Source organism: Mastigoproctus giganteus, chromosome 4, assembly GCF_048544385.1.
Source record: "Mastigoproctus giganteus isolate SK-2022 chromosome 4, ASM4854438v1, whole genome shotgun sequence".
Classification (NCBI taxonomy): Eukaryota; Metazoa; Arthropoda; class Arachnida; order Uropygi; family Thelyphonidae; genus Mastigoproctus; species Mastigoproctus giganteus.
Window position 1 is genome coordinate 76633451 of NC_143578.1, and position 24330 is coordinate 76657780.

General features: G+C 36.3%; 1 protein-coding gene across 1 annotated transcript in view; it reads right to left on the reverse strand.

Annotated features, from left to right (window-relative positions):
* Positions 1–24330, reverse strand: part of LOC150086849 (histone lysine demethylase PHF8-like) — a 445826-nt gene that overhangs the window by 364311 nt on the left and 57185 nt on the right. Inside the window, exon 6 of the mRNA XM_090371623.1 lies at positions 14108–14249. Coding sequence (XP_090227749.1) covers positions 14108–14249 — 142 coding nt within the window. The remainder of the gene's footprint in view (positions 1–14107; positions 14250–24330) is intronic.

Genomic DNA, 24330 nt, shown 5'->3' on the forward strand with positions numbered 1-24330 from the left:
TACATCCTTCCTAAAATGAGGCCTCCAGGACTCAAAATGCAGGACTAAAGGTGTGGCCTGATCTTTGCTTTATACAAATGGATAATCACATCCTTATCTTTGCTAATAAAATTCCTGTATATCACTGAAAAGACCCCCATGAGCTGCTCTGGCAACCTGTCTGCACTGCTCAGAAAACTTCATATCAGACCGCACAATCACACCTCATTCTCCACTACTCTGAGTGTAGTACCACACAACTGGTATTTTATTTTGGGGTTACTGCTACACTATACAGTACTTTGCATTTGTCAATGTCAAGCTTCAGTTACCATCTCTCAGCCCATCTCCCGAACTTTTCTAGATCCTGTTGCAGCAGTATACCATCGTTACTGTCATTAACAACCCTACCAACCTTTGTATCATCTGCAAACTTGGACATTAAGCCTGTTATATCTTCATCAATATCATTGATAAATATAGAAAACAACAATGGACCCCTGGGCAACTCCACTAATAACGTTAGTCCACCATGATCAGTGTCCACTGAATACCACTCTCTGTCTTCTTCCACTCAACAATTCTTTTATCCACAGCAGCAATTTGTCCTTAATGCCACACTGCTCCAATTTGTACAGCAGTCTTATATGTGCAACAGTAGAAAAGCTTTCCTAAAATCCAAATGTATGATATAAAATTATCTTTTGCATTCAGTTCCTTTCCTTTGTGACCAAATCATAGTATCCTATCAGACTGATCAGACAAGATTTCCCCTTAAAAAACTCATGCTGTGTCTAAACTATAACTGCAGTCTTGTCTATAAGATCCTGAGTTGCTTCTTTAGCCAGTGCCTCCATTAATTTCCCAGGAACAGAAGTTAAAACTAATAGGTCTGCAATTACTCGTCACCCTTTGATTCCCTTTTGTGAATTGGGGACACATTTGCACATCTCCAGTCTATGGTAATCTTACCTGAGTCCAAGGTAGCTCTCATAATTATGGCTAGGGGATTGCTTACTTCCTTTGCTGCCTCCTTTAATATAACTGGATAGATCCCATCCACCCCAGGTGCTTTTCTAATGTTTAACTTCAACAATTTCTCCTCAAATTTGCTCTAAGTTATTACAAAATCATTAACTCCCTGCAAGAGTTTGATAAACTTCTGTCATTAAGCAAGATGTGGCAATATTTCAAATCCACGTGCATGGGCACACCTCACTGCAGCATGCAAGAATACTCAGGGGCATTATCAGGAAGCAGGTGCACACCATTTGACAGCTTTCTCCATCTTTTTTTTTTATGGTAGCATGTAGCTTTATGAGGAGGTTGGAATAATACTTTGCCATCAAGAACAGCTCCGTTGAAGGCAATCTCTTAGTATTACACCATGCTGATCCCAAAAAACCGACAGTATTACCTTGCTAGCACTTGCTGCACCGTTGCTTTTTTTGGAGGGATTGTTGATTATGCATGCTTCCACTGATTTGACATTTGTTTGTTTTCGGGATCATAGCGATGGATTCAAGTTTCACCCATAGTGACTAGCTGTGAAAAAAGCTCCTCTTGCTTTTCCTAGCATATTGACATTTTACCCTTTTCTTCTTCTCGTAAGGGGTCAGAAGTCTGGGAGCCCATCTGGCAGACACTTTACTCATATGCAACTGTTGATGGATGATGTTCTCTACACACCCTACACTAATTTGGAGCTCTGCAGTTAGTTCTTTGACACTAATATGGCAATCTTCCAGGATTAATTTTTACATCCTGATGCTACACTCTCTCCTGTTTCCGGGCATCCTAGGATTTCTTCATTACGCAATGAAGTACCTCCACATTTGGCACCACCGTAGCCAGGTGGGCAGGAGCAGCAGTGCGTAGCAGACGCTTCTTGATTAGACTGGGGTTCGAGCCGTGACCACCAAATACGGAGGATGTGGAAAGGTCAGGGAATGACCACCCCATATCCCCGGAGCAATATGGCCTTAGTTGCTAATGCTCCTAAAAAACCAAATAACAACCTCCACATTTGAATTGTTTACATCAATGTGCAACAACACTGTAACTTAGACAATCTTCTCCATAAACAGCAATTTCTTTGTTTGTTCGTTCTGGGTTTTCTCTTGTAGAAAGAGGAAAAGAATCACTGATCTGTATTCCGCTTTATCTACTGTGACACTTCACTTTCATTCAGCACTGCAAAGAAAAAAAAAAAAAGAATTGTCAGATCAAAGCCAAAATTGTGTGACAGTTGTTATAAAGATTTTAAGATATCAAACAAAAAAAAAAATTTTAATTTTTTTTTAATCACAACTACTTCTGGGTAAATACAAATCTTTTTTTGACCCCTCCATACTTATAATTCCGTGTCTCCTAATCTATGTCACTCCCAGATTTCTTTCCCACAAATGTAAAACATTACATTTAGTAGAATTAAACTTTAGTTGCTATCTTTCAGATCTTACATTTAACCAACCTTAAGTTACTCTGAAGCAGCATAGAATGTTTCTGATTGCTAACTGTTCTACCTACCTTTAAATCACTACCAATTTTGACAGCTTTCCTGTATATTCTTATCAGAATCACTAAGGAAAATCAAAAAAAGTGTACTTTGAAATAATAAGCAAAACTGCTGAACAGCAACTGACTTCAAACTTAAAAAAAAAAAAAAAAAATTAAGACCGCTGGTCATTATTGAAGAGCTTCAAAACAATAGCAAACACTTCCTGCAAGGAATAAAATAATTGGAAATAAGAGAGGAGCAATGTCACTTTAAGTAATAAGACGAGTAAAGGAGTTAGTCAACACAATAAACATATCTATGAAAATACCCATCTTCAAAGATGTGGGTTCAATTAACAAGGAATAATTAAACTTTCTCTGAAAGATTTCTATGAGTGTTTGCAAAAACTCATACAGAAAGCTCCATTAAAGCAAAATTATGGTGAGGCCCGTACAATGGAAATAATGGGACTTAGGCACATGGTTTGTTTTGGTACCCTCTTTATAATAGGTTACAAAATGTAATAGGTTCAGAACACTTCTTAGAGATTGGAAAGTACATACAAGGTCTGGGAGTGACCACAGTGTAATTACATTTAAACTGGTATCTGACATTGGTTTTCAGACCCAGAGTGCAGACTGGCAATCTTTTGATAATATGCTCCATGAATTGGTCACTCCTGAGACTGTTGATCATCCGAAACAGCTGGATGCTGAAATGCAGGCAGATGAAATGCAAAAGTTAATAATGGAAATGTGTGAAGCCACTCTTCACAAAACATAGAAAGAACAACATGCCTTGGTCGTCGCAGGGCCTTTCTAACCTGAGGGAAAACATTGAAAATACACGTAGGGACTTCCAGCAGTTTAAAAGAAATGATAGACCCCAGGAAGAAATTGAAAGACTCAAACAGATATACAAGGATGCCTGCCTGGCGGGCATATTTTAATATCTACTATGAGAAGAAATCTGCATGGGACTTGTAAATACAACTCTTATTTGCGATCCATCGGCTTTACCAAGGGAAGGTATGGAAGCCATTAGACTGACTATTGACTCTGTGACTTATTTTGATTCAAAATATGTCCTCAGCCTCTTTGTTGACTTCAAAAGGGCCTTTGACACCTTATGGTGGCAAAGCGTCCTGGTGAGGTTTCGAGAGGCCGAGGTTTCTGTCCCAATCTATCATTTGGTCACTGATTATTTTAATGAAAGATAGATCACTGCCTCTTCGGGTTATGCGACCTGTTACCAGGGGCTGCCCTCGGGGATCAGTTCTCTGCCCAGTGTGCTGGAATGTGGTTCTTGATGGGTGGCCCACTGTGAAACATGAGGGAGTTTTGAAAATAGCTTTTGCGGATGAGCATATTGTCCTGGTTTTTGGTCAGTCTCATTTAGAGTTAGAAAATAAAGCAATTAATATCTTATATGACTTGGATAGTTAGTGTAAGGTGCATAAGACCAAATTTCTACTCAGAAGACTAAACAAATAGTAATGAAAGGTCACTTAAATTTGATGAATTTGAAGTGCTGATCAAGACATCAAAGGCAGATATTGTTGGGATATCAGAGACACGGCGTCACACAGATATAAGCAGTGCAGAATTGGAATTTGGGAAGTACAACATATACAGAAAGGACAGACAGGGTAGGAAGGGAGGAGGGATTATGCTGTTAGTTATGAAACAAAATCTAAGGAATTACATCAAGTTCACATAGATGGACAGTGCAACGTTGAGTCTGTTTGGTGTGACACGGGGAAAGGGAAAATGAGAGTAGGAGTGACTTGTGTTATAGGCCTAATGACTCTGATGAGTATAATGAACAGTTGTGCAGAGAAACAGAATGGGCTAAAAAATCAGAATGACTTGTAATGGGAGATTTTAACTTTCTAGATATTGATTGGAACTTGTGGGTTGGCCACACATGCTAGCAAGACTCATGCATTAAAAATTTGCAGATAAAGGATACACTAGGTGACAGTGATCACAGAGTACTGATGTGGGATTTAATTAAAGATGTAACTACCATCAAGAGTAAAGGGATGGGTTTTTTTTTTTTTCGTAAAGGTCACTACAGTGGTCTCTGACAGTTTTTAATTTATACTGTGGGATCAAGTTTAACATGTTGATGCTACCAAGGATGAATTCTAAACAGGAAACCTTCAGGGACTTAATTTCTGAGGCTACTAATCTTTTCATACCAACTAAGAAATACTGTTCAAGGTTCAAGCCTAAATGGATATCGGATGAATTAATGAGGCTCATCGCAGAAAAGAAAAATGAATGGGATGCATATAAATTATCAGGCGACATAGAAGCCTACGCCAGACAGAAGCTAATCTGTAATCAAGTCACAAAGGAGGTTAGGCAGGTGAAGGCAGATTACAAGAAATCTTTGGCAAAGGACAAAAAGAATTCTTTACTTATGTAAACTCTAGAAGGAAGGGGATAAATCAGATTGGTTCACTTAATGCAGATGGTTCAACTATTCATAATCCTGCTCAAGTAGCTGATAAACTGAATGAGTATTTTCCATCTACATTCACACATGAGGAGTTATTCAAGGAGGGAAATGCCAGAAGTTTATTAAAATTTTAACAGGGAGATAAGTGATTTTGTAATAACTGAGAGGGAAGTGAAGGAGAAACTGTTGAAATTAAACATAAAAAAAGGCACCTGGGGCAAATGGAATCTATCCAGTTATAATGAAGGAGGCAGCAAGGGAAGTAAGCTGTTGTTGTTGTATTTGGGTTTTTTTGCACAAGGGCCTCTTGGGCCATATTGTGCCTGTTCATGATTTGTTTGTCACTATGATCACAGTCTATTATACAGATTTATGTGTTTCAAATAATTAAACATTTCCTTGAAATTTGCTTCATTGCCAAGAATATGAAATAAGATTAAGTGTTCCTGTAAGATGGACAGGTAGATAAAGCTTGATTTTCTGACTATTGAAAGTTGGGGACATTCTATGAGGATGTGTTTTATTGTTAGCTGTGATTGACAAAAGGAACACTGAGGAGGATTCTCTCCCATAAGCAAATACAGGTGAGTTAGATGCGAATGGCCGATGTGGAGCCTTGCTAGAATCACTTCTTGTCGCCTGCTTCTCCTGGAACTAGATGTCCACAGTTGTGGCTCTTTTTTTATCTGTAGCAGTTTATTATTGGTTTGAGTTTTCCAAAGGAGAGACCATTGTTTCCTGCATGTTGTTTTAATGACAGATTTGTGATCGGTGTAGAGAACTTTTAGTTGTCTGGAAGATCCAGAGTCGGGATGTTTTGCAGCAGCATCTGCATGTTCATTACCTGAGATGCCAACATGACCAGGGATCCAGCAGAAGGTAACCTTCTGATTGACTGTTTGATAGTGAAATAACTTAGATCGGATCTCTTTAAGAATGGGGTGAGAGGGAGAAAAAGTAGATTGAATGGCAGTGATTGTGCTTAAGGAGTCTGTATATATCAAAGATTCCTTGATATGGTACTTCTTTATATTATCTAGAGCCAGTTTTATTGCGAATAATTCTGCAGTGTAGATACTGCATTCAATGGAAAGAGACACAGCTACTGAGAAGGTGGAAGAAACTGCTGCAGCACCTACAGCTGTATCTGTTTTGGAGCCATCCGTATAGATATGTACTTTTCCTGAGTTTTCCAAGGAATGCGATTTATGGAGCTGTTGAAAATTTGTATTAGCCAGGGATGTCTTCCCCCATCTTAAAAAGAAATTGTCATAGAGAGGTACGAATTCCGTCCAGGGAGGTTCAGGAGTATCAAGGTCTTGGAAGACATTCTGAAAATTAATGTTCCAATTGATCATGAGCTCCTGCAGTCGAAGCCCTGCGGGGCGATTCTCATTAGGTTTATTTTGATACAGAATGGTGTATTTAGGGTCGAACAAGTGCTGCCAGCTAGGATGTGATGGAATACTCTTAATCTTTAGTGCATAGTTACATAATAAGGATTTTCTCCTTAGGTGCAGTGGAAGTTCATTTGCCTCAATATACAGGCTGTGGATCGGAGATGTTCTGAAGGCTCCCACAGCTATCCTAAGGGCACTATGCTGTATGGTGTTTAGACGTAATAGCGAACTGTTCCTAGCGGAGTCATAGACAGGTGATCCATAATCTAAGCGTGATCTTATTAAAGCTCTATAGAGATGAAGAAGAGAGCTTCTGTCAGCACCCCAGGACATAGCGGAAACGGCTCTTAGGATGTTCAGTTTTATAAGACACGTGGTTCGAAGGTAAGATATATGGGAAGCAAAATTAAGTTTATTATCTAAATGTAGCCCCAACAGACGAAAATTGTTAGTGACAGGTATCAGGCTGTTTTTTAAAAATATTTCTGGATCCGGGTGGAGTTTTAGTTTTTTACAAAAGTGAATTGCAGTGGATTTTTTTTCGGCTGAAGAATAACCATTCCGCAGTGCCCATGATTCTATTTTAGCGATGGAAATTTGAAGTTGTCTTTCAATGGTGTTCATAGTTTGGGATTGACAAGAGATAATGAGGTCATCGGCAAACATGTACGATTCTACTGTATTTGGTACTTTCCGTGTCATATTTGTAATTCTTACTGCAAATAATGTTGGACTTAGAAGAACCCTGTGGTACACCCTCCTCTTGTTCAAATGATTTGGATAAATTGTTCATATACTTTACTTGAAACGTTCTTTTGCATAGAAAATTTTGTATGAATTGAGGTAACTGACCTCTCAAGCCGAAAGAATGGAGATCTTTTAGTACACCATATCGCCAGGTGGTATTGAAGGCTTTCTCAATATCGAGATTAATCATGACTAGATGTTCTCTCCTTATAAAGGCATTTCGGATGTTTGCCTCTGCTTTTATCATCACATCTAGCATGGACCGGTTCTTTCGAAATCCATACTGGCTGCTGTTTAGTAAGTTGTTTGCTTCCAGGAACCACATTAGTCGCCTGTGAACCATTTTTTCCAGGACTTTTCCTAGACAACTAGTCAGTGAAATTGGCCTGTAGTTATGCAGAAAGGTATGATCCTTTCCTGGCTTCGGGAAGGCTAGAACAATTGAATGATGCCAGGAGAGTGGGTAGGTATTTTCTAAGAAAATACGGTTGTAATATTTTAACAATGTTCTTTTTGCTCTGTTGGCAAGTTGTTTTAACATTATATAATAGTCCCCATCTGGCCCAGCAGCACTACTGGGTGTTTTATTGAGTGCCCCTAGAAATTCTGCTAATGTGAATGGATGGTTGCATGGATGTGAAACTGCCGTAGAAAAATTAATCTTATGCTTTTCTGCAGATTCTTTAATTCTTTGAAAGGTTGGGTTAAAGGTGGATATTGTTGATATGCTGGCAAATGATTCCGCTAAGGCATTTGCTATTTCTCCTGGTGATGACAACTCCTTCCCTTCCCTTCCCAATTTAGTATTGTAGTTTGGGACTGAACATATTTGCCATTGAACGTTTGAATTTTCCTCCAAATGATTCTACTATCTGTGTCCTTATTTATACTTGAGGAAAAGCTAATCCAGGCTTCTTTCTTTGCAGTTCTTCTTATTTTACGGAACTTGGCTTTCAGTCTTTTGAAGTTAATTAGGTTACTAGTTGTGGGGAATTTAAGAAATAAATTCCAAGATCTGTTTTTTTCCCGTTTCGCATGTGTACAATGTGTTTCCTTTTCCCCGGTAAAGATTTTGGTATTGCAATGGTGGCAGCTAGTAATATTTGAGTAGTAATGTGTTACGTGACATTTTCTATGGTCTGAGATTGTATAATTTTATCATCTAACTGAACATGAGAGGCATATTCACTCCAGTGTGCCCTACGGAATTTTCAAATGGAGCGACGTGGGGAAGGGGAGTTTGGAGTTTGTTCATTCACTGTTCAGTGGATTGTCAAGAACAGACCACTCCATAATAGTATATATGGAGGGAGAACAGATCGAGAGATCTATTGAACTCGTGGATCCAGTCGAAAAATTAATGTAGGTTGGCTGGCCAGTATTTAAAATGGTGAGTTGATAAGCATCAAGAAAGAATTCTATTAGCTTACCTCTCTTGTCAATTGTTGGAGATCCCCACAGCGAATGATGTGCATTGAAGTCTCCGAGCAAGCAGAATGGAGATGGTAGCTGGTCTATTAGATTTTCTAGGTTGTCTGAAGTGAATAAGAAATTAGGAGGGATATATATTGACGCTATTGTAAGAGTGATGCCAATTACAATACGCACTGCCACTGCTTCAAAAGGGGTCTGAAGAACAATGTTTCGATGGAACGTTGTTTCTAACAAGAATTGCCACTCCTCCACGGGCTGGCGAGTCTATTCTCCTATCTCGTCTGAAGATGGTGTAATTTTTAATGGTGGGACACACTAGTGCATTTAAGTAGGTTTCCTGTAGGGATATGCCTGTTAGATCATACCGGTCGATGAGATCATATAAATCATCTTTTGTATTGCAAAAGCCTCTACAATTCCACTGGAGGAATCTTTCCATTAAGTGGTTTTGTTGTTTATTTTTGTTTCTGACTGCTTTTTAGTTGAAAGTTGCTTGCCTCGATCCGATTTTGCTTTCTCTTTCTTTGGAAAGTAGAGACGTGACGTCCATCTCATCAGTCGCATGAAATTCTAATATACCATCATCTGTTTCACTGCGTTGGTCAACATCCATGCCCGTTGAAACTGGTGGGTTCAGTACTTTAGTTTCTGCCACTTTTGGTTTTGCTGTTTGAGGCACGTCGGTTGGAATGGTAATTGGGGTGTTACTGGCTTGTTCAAATTTTTGTTGTGAAGGACACTGTTTGGAAGCAAAGAGCAAGTAACGTGCCCAATCAGCGATGGATATATTTGGAGGAACTGTAACATCTGTTTGAATACCTACTGACCGAAATTGTTTAGCAGCAGTGGCATATGTACGCTTTGGTTCTGTTAAGAATATTTGTCTTCTTGCCTCTGAATATGTGACTTTATTCTCGACTTTATATTTTTGGATTTTTTTCCCTTGTTTCCATAATTCGCATATTTTGGAAAAAGCCGGGTGATTACCTTTACAGTTTGGGCAATGAGAAGTAGCAGTGCATTCAGATTGATTATGATCCTTTGATCCACAATTTGGACATACTGCTTCACATCTACATGCAGTTTGGGAGTGTCCATATTTTTGGCACTTATAGCACCTGATTGGATTCGGGATATAAGGATGCACACTGCAATGAAGATAGCCAGCTTTCACAGATGTTGGTAGGATAGGAGAGCTAAAAGTGAGGATTATACTCCTTGTGGGAACAAGAATACCATCTTTCCGAGTCAGGATTCTCCTTGCTTGGATTACTTTTCGTTCTCGAAGCTCGTGAACTATTTCCTCTTCTGATACATTTAATAAGTCCCATTCTGCAATTACCCCCTTTGAGGAGTTTAGTGTGCCATGGGGAGTGACTTTTATTGGTTGTCTACCAAAGGTAGTCAACTTTAATAAATTTGCAGAATGTTGAGATTTACTGGTCTCTACAAGAATATCCGCCTTAGCGTTTTCGGTGAACCTGCAGCAGACTCAATACATTTTTGTATAAGGAATGGCGATAATTTACTCAGAGGCTGCATCTGAGAGAGAGAGAGAGAGAGAGTGTAGAATGAGGAATGATGGTATCTCCTCTTGAGAGGTTGTTCTCAGCCTCTTGGGTTGAGAGAAGTCATTATCATTGTCATTTATATTGTCTCGTCTGGAGCTCAATGGCTCTAAAGGTGGATACATATTTTTATCCATCTTTGCTCCTTTCAGCCCTGGGAGAGTGGATTTCTTCTCCCAGGTTACCAGCCCCACCACGAGGAGGCAGGAGCAGTGCAGTGACCAAGCGGTATAAAAGTTAGTACGTTAATTTAAGGAAAAAAGAAGAAAGGTGTTTTTCCTTTCTTAAACTTGCTTACGATTTGTAAGACTAAGTTGTCTAATAATAGAAAAGTAAGAAAACTTTTATAACTGAAACAAAACTATATCTTTGAGAAAACGCTCTAGAAATCACTCAGGAAACTGCTTGATCACTATAACGCTTGGCACCCGGGGCCAGGAAGTAAGCAAAGTACTGTACACAGCAGGGGAAGTAAGCCCTTAGCCATATTATGACAACATCCTTAGAGTCAGGGGAAGCCCCCATGGACTGGAGATGTGCAAATGCATCCCCAATTCACAAAGGGGTTCAAAGGGGACACAAATAATTATAGACCTGTTAGTTTAACTTTTGTTCCAGGGAAAATAATGGAGTCACTGGTTAAAGAGATGATACAAGATCACCTAGACAAGACAGCAGTAATAGTTCAGACACAGCATGAGTTTGTTAAGAAGTCTTGTCTGACCAACTAGATTTGATACTATGATGTGGTCACAAAGGAACTGGATGCAAAAAATAATTTTGATATCATATACTTGGATTCAGGAAAGCTTTTGATAAGATTTGATACTTTTGCACAGGGAAGACTGCTGTATAATGGTATGGCATTAAGGGCAAGTTACTGCAATGGATAAAGGAATGGCTGAGTGGGAGACAGTAGTGAATGGTAATAAATGGACACTGCTCTATGTGGACTAATGTTATTAGCAGAGTCCCCCAGAGTTCAGTGCTGGGCCCATTGTTGTTTTGTGGATTTATCAATGATAGCGATGAAGGTATATCAGGCTTAATGTCCAAGTTGGCAGATACAAAGGTTGGCAGGGTTGTTAATGACAGTAAAGACAGTATACTATTGCAACAGGATCTAGAAAAGTTAGGCAGATGGGCTGAGAAATGGCAACTGAAGTTTAACATTGACAAAAGCTAAGTACTCCTTATGGGTAGCAGTAACCCAAGAGAAACGTACCAACTGTGTGGTACATTTGTGATACACTGAGAGAGGTGGAGAATGAAAAAGAACGGGGGTAATTGTGCAGTCAGATATGAAGTTCTCTGAGCAGTGCAAACTGACTGCCAGAGCAGGTCATGGAGTTTTTTCAATGATATACAGGAATTTTGTTAGCAGGGACAAGGAGATGATTATCCCCTTGTATAAGGCAACGATCAGGCCACACATTGAGTACTGTATACAGGTCTGGAATGAGTATAGAGAATGGCAACAAGATTGATGAGAGGAACAAAGGGGGTGGTGGCTTAAGATGAAAGTTCTTAAGTGCACTCCCTTAAGTTCTGCAAGCTGTAGCATCTGGAGACTAGGCAACTGCGAGGTGATCTGTTTGAGGTGTATAAGGCCTTGAATGGTTGGAACAGGCTCAATGCAGATGGGATACTTTCACTTGCTCAGATTAAGAACCTGAGGGGGCACAGATTCGAATTGAGGAAAGACAGTTGTAGAATAGGTGTGCGGAAGTTTGCCTTTAGCTAGCAGGTAGTTGATTGCTGGAACAGACTTCCATCTCTTGTTGTGGAAGTTGATAGAGTAAATAAATTTAAGGCTGAACTGGACAAACATTTGGAGTGACCGGATGGGTGAAACTGGAAGGTTTTTTTTACCAGAAAATTACCAGAACTTATAAATATTTAGTTATAATGCTTGACAACAGATTTAACTTGACCTCTCTCGCAAAATGTGTTATAAAAAATTAAAGCATTAAAGGGTAAAAATTATCAGAATTACAAGCCAAGTTTAGGGCATTAAATCATCAACTCTTAAATTGTATTACACCGGTACTTTTGTTCCAATAATATGCTATGCGGCGAAGATTGGGCTTCAGAATGAACAATTGCCAGGTTAAAAAATACCCCCTTCAAGCTCAGCGTTGCTTTCTTTTGGTTGTTTCTCGAGCATGCAGGACAGTCTCAAGGACTGTTTATTCTGGTGTATAAACCACAATTTTAGGGCGAGTTATTTTTAGATTAAAGGTGTGTGGTATACATTGGAAAATACAGTATTCAGTATTCTATATAAAACTAATACAATTTCTGTTATAAAAATCACCTTTCACAGAGATAAATAGCTTAGTTATATAGCGAAAATTTCAACTTCTGAGGACTTGGAACGAATTATCAAAAAACAGTGTGTTACTGGGTTCACATTACGATATTTTCACGATACGATGGTGTCTCTGGAACGAATTAATATCGTAAAGTGGGGGTCCACTGTAATTGATACTGTTCATTATTTTGCTCTTTGACCTTGATATCAAAATAAATAACTTAATTCTACCCAAAATTTTATTTTTGTACTGCTGTATACAGTATTATTAATGTGTAACAATTAGTTTTACAGTAAACTGAAGTGTTATTGATGATAAAGCTCATTAGCTATTCAGATGGAGCTTTTTCTGAATGGTCTCCTTGACTCTGCACACAACAATTAGCATTGGTAGAGACATAATGCAAGAAAGCAAGTTTATACAGCATCGGCCAAAAAAAAAAAAAAAAAAAAAAAATATCTTTCCCATTTCACCCATCCATTTTCTCAAAATGTTTGTCCACTTCTTCCTTGAATTTATTTAAGCTATCAACTTCCACAACAACAACAACAGATGGAAGTTTGTTCCAGCAATCAACTACCTTCTGGCTAAAGGTAAATTTCCACACATATATTCAACAACTGTCTTTCCTCAATTTCAGTATATATCCCCTCAGGTTTGTAACCTGAGCAAGAGGAAGAATCCCATCAGTATTGAGCCTGCTCAATCCATTCAAGGCCTTATCCACCTCAATCAGATCACCTTGCATGTGCTTAGAGTCCAGACACTGCAATTTGCACAACTTAAGCCTTTCTTGGTAAGAGCACCTGTTTGTTCCCCTCACCAGTCTTGCTGCCCTTCTCTGTACTCGTTCTAGCAACTCTACATCCTTCCTAAAATGAGACTTCTAGACCTGTATGCAGTACTAAAGGTGTGGCGTGGCTATTATCTTATACAAGGGGATAATCACCTCCTTATCCCTCCTATCAAAATTCCTATATATCATTGACACAACCTCATGACCTGATCTGGCAGCCTGTCTGCACGGCTCAGAAAACTCCATATCTGACTGCACAATGACCCTGAGGTCTCTTTCATTTTCCACTACCCTAAGTGTAATACCACACAGTTGGTATATTTCTCTGGGGTTACTGCTACTCATATGTAGTACTTTGCATTTGTCGATGTTAAACTTTAGTTGCAACTTCTCTGCCCAAATTTTCTAGATCCTGTTGCAGTAGCACACTGCCTATCATTAACAACCTGCCAACCTTTGTAACATCTGCAAACTTCCACATTAAGCCTGATATACCTTCATCAATATCATTGATAAATATACAAAACAGCAATGGGCCAAAGATCAAACCCTGGGGGACTCCACTTCACAATGCTTCTGAAACATCTGGAAGCATTCCTGAAAGGCTCATTTTCATTTTTCAATCAGCATTTCAGGCATTCAATGATTTGGCACTGCAATGTACTCAACTCTCCTTAGCTATGATCAATAATTATCTGCAGAAACTTAATTTAAAATTTTTGAATGATTTACATGTACACACTGGATATTTAAGTTAATTCTATAGAATTTTCAGAAAAACAGCATGAGATGAGAGAAAAAATAAATAAAATAAAACTATCACATTACCATATACAAACCAAATAATATGAAAGTGAGAAACTAAGTAATTTTTTTTCAGAGTTCTACAAAATAATTATCACCTGGTACTGGAAAACTCCATGCTAATAACATTATATACTTTTGTACGCCCTTCATTACTGAAATAGTTTACCCATTCTTTCAGTGACATTTTTATATTACTTTGCTTTGCGACATCAATAACATCGAGAGGAAAATCTGGACCTAATAAGCAAAAAGCACAAAGAAAGTTAATTATTACCTAAAGGTTAAAAATTCACACTTTGAAAGCTGACTTTGCATGTAGCTTATAAAATATATCCACACAAACACACACAGAGTATTGTAATTTAATACATCTCTTATATTATTTTTATTTTTAGAAGATTTGTGTCTAGTCTTTTTTGCCAAATTTACTGAAATTTTTGAATTTGATGATAAAATTGGAATTGGAAATGTCACATAGACCTTGTGGAATGTGCTTATAGGTGCATATTATAGATATCCAGTTAATCACTTGGTTGATATATATTGATTGGTGGCACAAAGACTACTACCACTAAATCATGCTTATTAATGTGGGAGTGCTCTAATTAAGATGAAAATTTACAGTGCATTAAAACCATAATTACATATGCTTTAAAAACATAAATAACTCAGCAAAATTAAACTGGAATAACGTTAAACATTCCTGTGCCTTAGAAAGAAATTTGAAAATTTTATTCCTGATATTATGGTAATGATTAAGTCCAGGAGAATGTGATTTAAGATGAATCTTCCTGATGAGTACATGCTCTGTTTAGCCAAATTACTGCCTTTGTTACTTTGGGAGGCAACTTATTCCAGTGTTCAACAACCTCCTGTCCACAGGTGAACTTCATCAGATTTAATCTTCTGTTATTCCCTTAGATTTTATATATGTTCTCCCTGGTTGTTGAATAAATATGTACGACAAATAAGAAAAGAATAACTAGAAAGTAAGTAAAAAAACCAAAATACCAGTCTGAAAGCTGCAGGCTGAAAAAGTTAGGTAAAATGAAGACAGTTACTTTTGTAGACATGAAAAAAGACAAGCAGAACCTCCTTACAACAGTTAAACTTTTACCAAAACTTTATCTACTGCAGAAGTTAAAAATTAAACATACTAAAGTTACTGAAGAGAATGTAACTTAGCAGGAATACTTAGGAAAGGTAAGGATTCAATTTACAAAATACAAAAATTTAGAAATAGCATGGCAAAAACAAACTATATTTCCAACAGATATTCTTTAAATAATTTTAAGAAGAAAATGTATTAATTTCACAAAAATAAATCTTGCAACCACCAAAAAACATAAGAAATAAAAATTTATTAAAATATACTGAAAAATAAAATACAGTATAATGAAGAATATTTAAAGAAGAAAAGCTAAAATATGCATAAAATAAAAGTGATAAGTACAAATAAGTTATGAAAGTACTAAAAGCAAAGGCGCATTATGGCCTTGCTGCCCTTGCGCAGTAAAGCCATAAACAAACAACAACAAACTAAAAGCAAAAAAAAAAAATAATATATATACACAAAAGAAGCTTTTGAAGCAATATGCTCCTTTATCAACTTTAAAGAAGAGTAGTATAGCATACCATTATCTATATCACAGAAGACCAGAAAACATGACACATGTACTATCAAACCAGACCAATGCATGCTGTAAGGTAGGGAAGAAATAAATAGAGGGGGAAAGATAGAAAATATCAACCATGAATCTCTCTGGGAAGTAGGATGATTGATATTATCATCCACCCCCCCCCCCCCAAACCACATTTCTGTCATTTTTAGCCATTCTATACGATCTGCATTGGTTTGTCAATACAAGTGTTATCATATGTCTTTTGGTCTTCTGCAATATAATGATGATATGCATTAAATTAGATAAAAACACAACTTCAAAAGCTTTTTTGTATATAATTTGTTTTTATCACTTTTACTGCTTTTATCACTTTTGATATTTTTGTTATTTATCTGCATACCCTTATCACTTTGATTTTTATCCATTTTTAGGTTTTATTCTAGAATAAGTTTTTGTTATACCATATTTTATTTTTTAGTATATTTTAATAAAGTTTTATTTCTTGCATTTTGTTGATGGTTGCGAGATTTACTTTAATATGTATATTGCTGAAACAAGGCCTTCTGGTAATAACTGAATTTTAAGATAAAAATAAAACAAAACAGAATAGAAATAAATAAAACAAGACCAATCTTAAGTAAGTAAATCAAAGAACTTAAAGACAAAGTGTGCAGACTTACTGAATGTAAAACCACCATATAATAACACAACAACCATTAATTATAGTCTAAGTAGCATAGTTTTCAAAGCAGTGCAGACAGGTTGCTAGCACAGATCATGGGTTGTGTTAATAACATACAGGAATTCTGCCAGCAGCAATGAGAAGGTGATTATTCCACTGCATGAGGCAATAGTTAGGCCATATCTTGAGTACTGCACATAAGTCTAGCATTTCCTTTCTGGTATTTATGAAGGATGTGGATCTGTTGAAACAGAAAAGAGCAACAAGATTAGTCAGGCATACAAAAAGGTACTCTTAACAAGAAAAGACTTCAGTTCTGCAAATTGCAGTGCTTGGAAACTAGTTACCTTCAAGAAAACCTGATTGGAGTCTTTATAGCTTTAAACAGGTTGGGTAAACTGAATTCTGATAGCATACTTATTCGTTCTTGGAAAACACACATAAAGGAACAAATTTAAACTGTAAAAGGATAGTTCTGCCAAGTCAGAGTATCTGATTGGAAGAACAAATCATCTTGCATTGTGGAAGTGTGTAGTTTGAATAAATTTAAGGAAAGATTACGAAAATTATTACAGAAAATGGATAAGTGATGTGGAAAGTGGTTTTTTTATTTATTTTTTAAGATACTGATGTATAAGCTTGCTTCCTTCGATCATTTTCCATTCTAATACTAATAATAATAAATCCAATAGGGAACTGTTCTCATATAATTTACTGAGAAGATTCTGTAGTGCTCTATTTAAATAGTATTTTTCTGCTGCATATTTTATCAATTCTGATAGTTTATGTTACCAGTATTCTTTTTATGGATTTTAACTGAGATATTTAGGTTACAGGGTGTCAGATAAGATATTTTAAAGTCAAAATCCTATCATTTATCATATAACTCAATAATATTGTTTTGGGAACTATCTGTTAAAGTGATATCTAGAAATTTGTCAAATATAACTGTTAGTCAAATTCTACAAATGGTAACTACAGAGAGCGGATGTGTTTCCAGTTAGCTCCAATGGATTAACTAGAGGGGATTAGACCAGGTGTCTAGGTAGACAAACTTTTGTTTCCTCAATTTGTTTGAATTATCTTGTAAATTTAACATCCCCTATAATTTTATAAATATTTTGTAAATTGAATCCTTACCTTTCCTAAGTATTTCTGCTAAGTTACATTCTCTTCAGTAACTTTAGTATGTTTAATTTTTAACTTCTGCAGTAGATAAAGTTTTGGTAAAAGTTTAACTGTTGTAATATTTTCTAAATTCAAATCTTACCTAAATAATGGATGTTAGAAGATCCACTTTCAATACTTCATCCGAGGATATTGACTCAGATGGAAATGGCTGCAGGCTCTTCTGGTGAGTCATGAGTTTGTTGCTTGTAAATCTGTGGCATGTATTCTAAGGTCAGTCTAGTAAACAAACAAGCTCAACTAACAATTCTTTTCTTTTCACCTGATGTAAGGAGTGTACCAATCTCAAATTAAAACTTGATGCATTATTAGATGAATGTCATTGAAGACTTATTCTTTGCTTGCTCTAGAGAAAAATAAAACTGGGAGCTTGTCAGGCACTCAAGTATCTAGTGACCTGCCAAGTGATGCACCCCCGTGATTCGGGCCCCAGAACGGAAAAGTAAAGTACATACTGTTCTAGTTCAAGAATGATTAGTTTTTTTACTGGGAGACTACTGTCAAGAAAATGGGTAACATTTTTTTGTAATAAGGATAGATGGACTAGAACCAGCGTGTGTTTGCTAGGAGCAACAGTTGATGATGTTATCAACAGTTTGTCAGATTTTAAGGGAGGTAAAGAGAGCATTATTATTCATGTGGGGACTAATGACATTAAATGAACATGATCTGATGATTAGTTAGACAAATATAGGACCATGCTAAAAAAGCTTTTAAGGGAGTTGCTGCATTTACAAATTTTGTAAATAAATATACCAAAACACTAACTTCATACTGTAAGAGTGATTTTAATTGAGGACTTATAATATTCCTGTGCCTTTGGACAAGTTACTGGGGGTAACTTGTCCAAAAGCAGGACAAGCATTGAGGGTTTATGAAGTTTATCAAGTTCAACTTCATAAACCCTCAATTAAATATGCCCATATGCCAAATTGTATCCTACAAAAATTCAGTGTTTTCACTTTTAGCTGCACACTTGTATAACATCATAAAACCTTTTAGACAGATGATAAAATTCGGTATAAAAAAGTATGACACTATTTAACAATCTTAAAGATGTCAAGCTTTGCAGTAATGATAAATTATTTTCGTTAGATGTCACTTCCTTGTACACTAATGTTAATGTGGACTATGCTCTTGATATAGTTTGGGAATAGTTAAACAACGGTACCATCACGATTAATCACACTAAATTACTTAAAAAAGAAATTTTCCATTTAATCAAGCTTCTAATTGAAGCTAATTATTTTGCATTAAAGACACGATATACAAGAAGATTTTCAGATTACCTATGGGTTTGAGCCCAAGTGGCCTAATAGCAGAGATCTATCTTGCTAACATGGAGCAAACTTTTAATACCATTTCTCCCCCGCATTACTTACCATGGGAGCTATCTTGATGATGTACTCGTTATAACGAATTATGACACCACTCAGGACATTCTACAGATATTTAACAACATTCATACGACACTACATTTTACACTGGAGGAAGAACATATAGAAACAAAAGCTCTAAATTTCTTTAATTTCACTCTTACACAGGAAATGCAAAAAAAAAAAAAAAAAAAAACAATTTAACATTTACCAAAAACCCACCAATACAGGGATGTTCCTGCAATGCAGAAGTTATCATCCATTTGCTTATAAAAGGTCCATAATATTTGACCAGTTCCTTAACACTTACAGAAATTCTACTTCTGAATCCACCTTGACTTAGAAATTGATATACTAACCAACGGGTTTTTAAATAGGGGCTATCCACTCCATTATTAATCAAATCAGGTTACAAGCTAAAAATAAGTCAGAAAATATGATACCTATTAATAAAACCAATAAAAAGTACTTTATCTCTATTCTGTATGTCGAACAATGGTAAAAGCAACTCAATAAACTCTTTAAAGATACAGAATTCAAAATTGTAGAAAAGCCTATGCAGAAGCTCCATAATATATTGAGAAATCACACAGTTCTTCCTTCTCTCTCAATACATGTAAATCATCTTGTATACAATATTTCTTGTGGTCAGTGTGATTCATTGTATCAGGGGTCCACTCGGTGTACTCTTGATTTCAGCGTGAAACAACATGCTGCTTCAGTCTGCACATTGTGCACAACTGCATCGGAATTGGCTTTTCATTCCATCACTGAAGGTCACATATTCCTATTTAATGAAGTGGAAATTTTAAACATACAACATAATTACATAAAATCATTGATCGCCAAAACCCTTGAAATGAAGTTACAAGCAAATTCTATCAACATGTGCTGTCTTCTCCTAATTTCAGATTTCTGTTCTTTTTTACACGTATGCCAATACAAATAATCTCTCCATTTACAATATAAAAGTTTAGAAATCTATTATTTTATTTTATTATTTTATTATTTTAATAATACGATATTATTTTATTATTGTATTATTTTATTGAATAATATGATGCATTATTCAATAAAATAGTATATCGTATTATTCAATAAAATAATTTATTCAAGCTTTAAAAATACTTCTCTCTTCAATGACAACCAAGGATCGGATGTGTACACTTCTACCTCCTTGCGCTTATTTTAAATTCCGTTTTTCTTCATTCCCCCCCCCCTTAGTTTCTTAGCTAACAATTCAACCTAAATACTAACCACCGCTTCTCAATATACCACTGCAGATTTATTCAAGGTGAGTAAAGCAATTGCTATTCTATTATCTCTCCATTTAAGAATTTAACACACACACACACACTTCGAGTTATTTCCGACCTGTGAACAAGACGAATAGTCGAAAAGCGTTGTCTGCTTAAGGAAGGAAAATACAGTAAATTTCATTTAATTAGTATGTTCAATGTGTTTATCCAAATTTTATAATTGTGATTTTAATATTTATTCTCGTAAATGGTTTGGTTTCTGTCTTTAATTATTTTAATTATTCTGACATAATGTCTTCTCGCATCCATGGTTTTTCCTGAATTGGTTTTATGTGTTTTGGGATCGGGTTGGGACTCTCGGCTTTCGATTCCATTGTGCGTCGAATTGGTTATGTCTCTATGAGTGAAATAATTCATTAAAATCATTTTATTTATTTATTTTATTTGTTTACATTTGGAGAGCATTGACTGGAAGCATTCTATGCAAAAGATTGAGGTAATCTCTTACTCTTTTAAATATATTGTTATGACATTTGTAAAATAATAAGAGGAGTTTACCTCAATATAGTACGTAGAACACTTCCGTATGATACTCTCTAGAAATTAAAACGAAAAAAATCGAAAAACTTACATTAGAGTAAAAAATAATTAAAAATCGATTTAACACAATTAAAAATCAATTTAAAGCAATTAAAAATATTAAAAAGAATCTAATAAAAATATTCAAAATGATTTTCCTTCCTGAAGCTCACCAAGCCGTTCAAAAAATCCCCCATAATTGTGTGTATCGATAGGTTACCCCTGGAGAGACAATAAGTGAATGACATAGTCAATATTAATATCAATGTGGAATGTATTGAGCATTACAGCTCTGATTCATACTATCTAATTGTTACGACATAGAAGCTATTGAGCTTTGTAGTTCTGTGTTTTTACTAATTTTATTCTTTTGTATATTATTCTTCCTTGTACTAACCTTACATTATCCTTTGCGTTTTCTATATATCTATCAGGGTATATATTATTGTCTTCAATATTAATTACTATATACAACATATTTTATATATTTTTTTTTCTATATATTTTATATATTTATATTTTTTTTGTATATATTTTTATATTTTTTTTTTGTATATATTTTTATATTTTTTTCTGTTTATATTTTTCCCCCTATATATTTTTCTGTTATTGTTATGTTATTTTATTTGGTTAAGTTCTTTTTCACTCCACTGGTTTGCATGCTACTGGATATCCTATTTTAATTTAGCTGATTATAAGCAAAATGTAGTGGATTGCGCTTTTCTGCTGCCACTGATGTTAGCTTTTCTACTATTTTTTCTTATTTATTTTTAATATATATTTTATTAATTTCTATCTCTTTATTTAATTTTTGGATTAATTTGATCATATATATATATATATATATATATACCATAATTAGATAAGTTAGAGTGCAAGAACCCTCCATAGTTTGAAAATCGAGGCAGACAACAGCCGACCGTACTCCCGGTAAAAATGAAAAAACACATATAACAGGTTAATTAATATAATATAATATAATAAGCCTTACGTGGGAAAAGGTGGTAGTAGTAGTAGTAGTAGTGGCATGTGATGCAAGAAAGCAAATGTATGAGCTTATGCAGCATCAGCCAAAAAAAAAAAAAAAAAAAAAAAACACACCATTCCCTCCAAATGCCTTTCCAGTTCCTCCTTAAATTTATTCAACCTATCAACTTCCACAACGACAGGTGGAAGTTTGTTCCAGCAATTAACCACTCGCTGGCTAAAGGCAAATTTCTGCACATCTATTCTACATCTGTCTTTTCTTAATTTGAATTTATGCCCCCTTAGATTTGTAATCTGAACAAGTGGAAGGATCCCATCAGAATTCAGCGTGCTCAACCCATTCAAGACCTTATATACCTCAATCAGATCACCGCGCAGGTGCCTAGTCTTCAGCCACTGCAATTTGCAGAACTTAAGCCTCTCTTGGTAAGAGGATCCCTTCATTCCCCTCACCAATCTTGTTGCCCTTCTCTGTACACGCTCAAGTAAATCTACATCCTTCCTAAAATGAGGCCTCCAGACCTGTACGCAGTACTCAAGGCATGGCCTGACCATTGCCTTATACAGAGGGATAATCACCTCCTTTTCCCTGCTAGCAAAATTCCTATATATCATTGACAAAACCCCATGACCTGCCCTGGCAGCCTGTCTACATTGCTCAGAGAACTTCATATCTGACTGCACAATTACTCCCAGGTCTTTTTTCATTTTTTACCACCTTAAGTGTAGTACCACACAGTTGGTACGTTTCTCTGGGGTTACTTCTACCCATATGCAGTACTTTGCATTTGTCAAGGTTAAACTTCAGTTGCCACTTCTTAGCCCATTTGCTCAAATTATCCAGATCCTGTTGCAGTAGCATACTGCCATTACTGTCATTAACAACCCTGCCAACCTTTGTATCATCTGCAAACTTCGACATTAAGCCTGATATACCTTCATCAATATCATTGATAAATATACAAAACAACAGTGGCCCTAACACCGAACCCTGTGGGACTCCACTAATAACATTAGTCCAAGAAGAGCAGCACCCATTGATTACCACCCTCTGTCTTCTCCCACTTAACCATCCTTTTATCCATTGTAGCAACTTACCCTTAATACCATTTGCTCCAAATTTGTACAATAGTCTTCCATGCGCAACAGTGTCAAAAGCTTTCCTGAAATCCAAATATATGATATCAAAATTATTTTTTGCATCCAGTTCCTTTGTAACCACATCATAATATCCTATCAAATTTGTCAGACAAGACTTTCCCTTAACAAACCTATGCTGTGTCTGAATTATTGCTGCAGTCTTGTCTAGATGATCCTGCAATGCATCTTTAACCAGCAACTCCATTATTTTACCCGGAACAGAAGTTAAACTAACTGGTCTGTAATTACTTGTGTCACCCTTCAATCCCCCTTTGTGAATTGGGGATACATTTGCACATCTTCAGTCCGTGGGAACCTCCCCTGAGTCCAAGGATGCTCTCATAATTATGGCTAAGGGTTTGCTTAGTTGCTTTGCCGCCTCCTTTAATATAACTGGATAGATCCCATCCACCCCAGGTGCTTTTCTTACGTATAACTTCAACAATTTCTCTTCCACTTTGCTCTCAGTTATTACAAGATCATTAAGCACACTGCTACAATTTGATAACCTTCTGCCATTTTCAAACCTTAATAACTCCTCATGTGTGAATGTAGATGCAAAATACTCATTCAGTTTGTTTGCTATCTGAGCAGGATCATCAACAGTCGAACCATCGATGTCAAGTGGACCAATCAGATTCATCCCCTTCCTTTTAGAGTTTATATAAGTAAAGAAATCCTTGCTGTTTTTCTTAGCATCTTTTGCCAAGGATTTCTCGTAATCTGGCTTCGCCTGCCGAACCTCCTTTGTGACCTGATTACAGATTAACTTATATCTGCCATAGGCTTCTGAGTCGCTTGATAATTTATATGCATCCCATGCATTTTTCTTCTCTGTTACGAGTCTCATTAGTTCATTTGACAACCATTTAGGCCTAAACCTTGAACAATATTTCTTAATAGGTATGAAACATTTAGTAGCCTCCACGATTAATTCCTTGAATGCTTCTCACTTAGAATTTACTGTTGGGAACATCGTCAGTTGATCCCACTGTACAGAATTTAAAAACTGTCGGAGACCACTGTACTCGCCTTTACGGAAGCAAAAACCCTTTCCTTTACCCCTGATGGTAATTAAATCTTTAAGTAAATCCCATGTCAGTACACTGTGATCACTGCCACCTAGTGGTTCTTTTATCTGCAAATTCCTAATACACGAATGATCACTGCTGATAACCAGATCAAGAGTATTACTTTCTCTGGTTGCTTCTCGAACATGCTGCTGCAGAAAACAATCATCCAGTAAATCCACAAAAGTATGACTAGTGTGTAAGTGACCAACCCACAAGTTCCAGTCAATATCTGGGAAGTTAAAATCCCCCATTATAAGGCATTCCGATTTACTAGCCCACTCTATTTCTCTGTACAATTGTTCATTGTACTCATTCGAGTCATTAGGCCTATAACACACTCCTACTCTAATTTTTGCTTTCGCAGTGCTTATGTCACACCAAACTGACTCAACAGTGCAGTTCATCTATATCA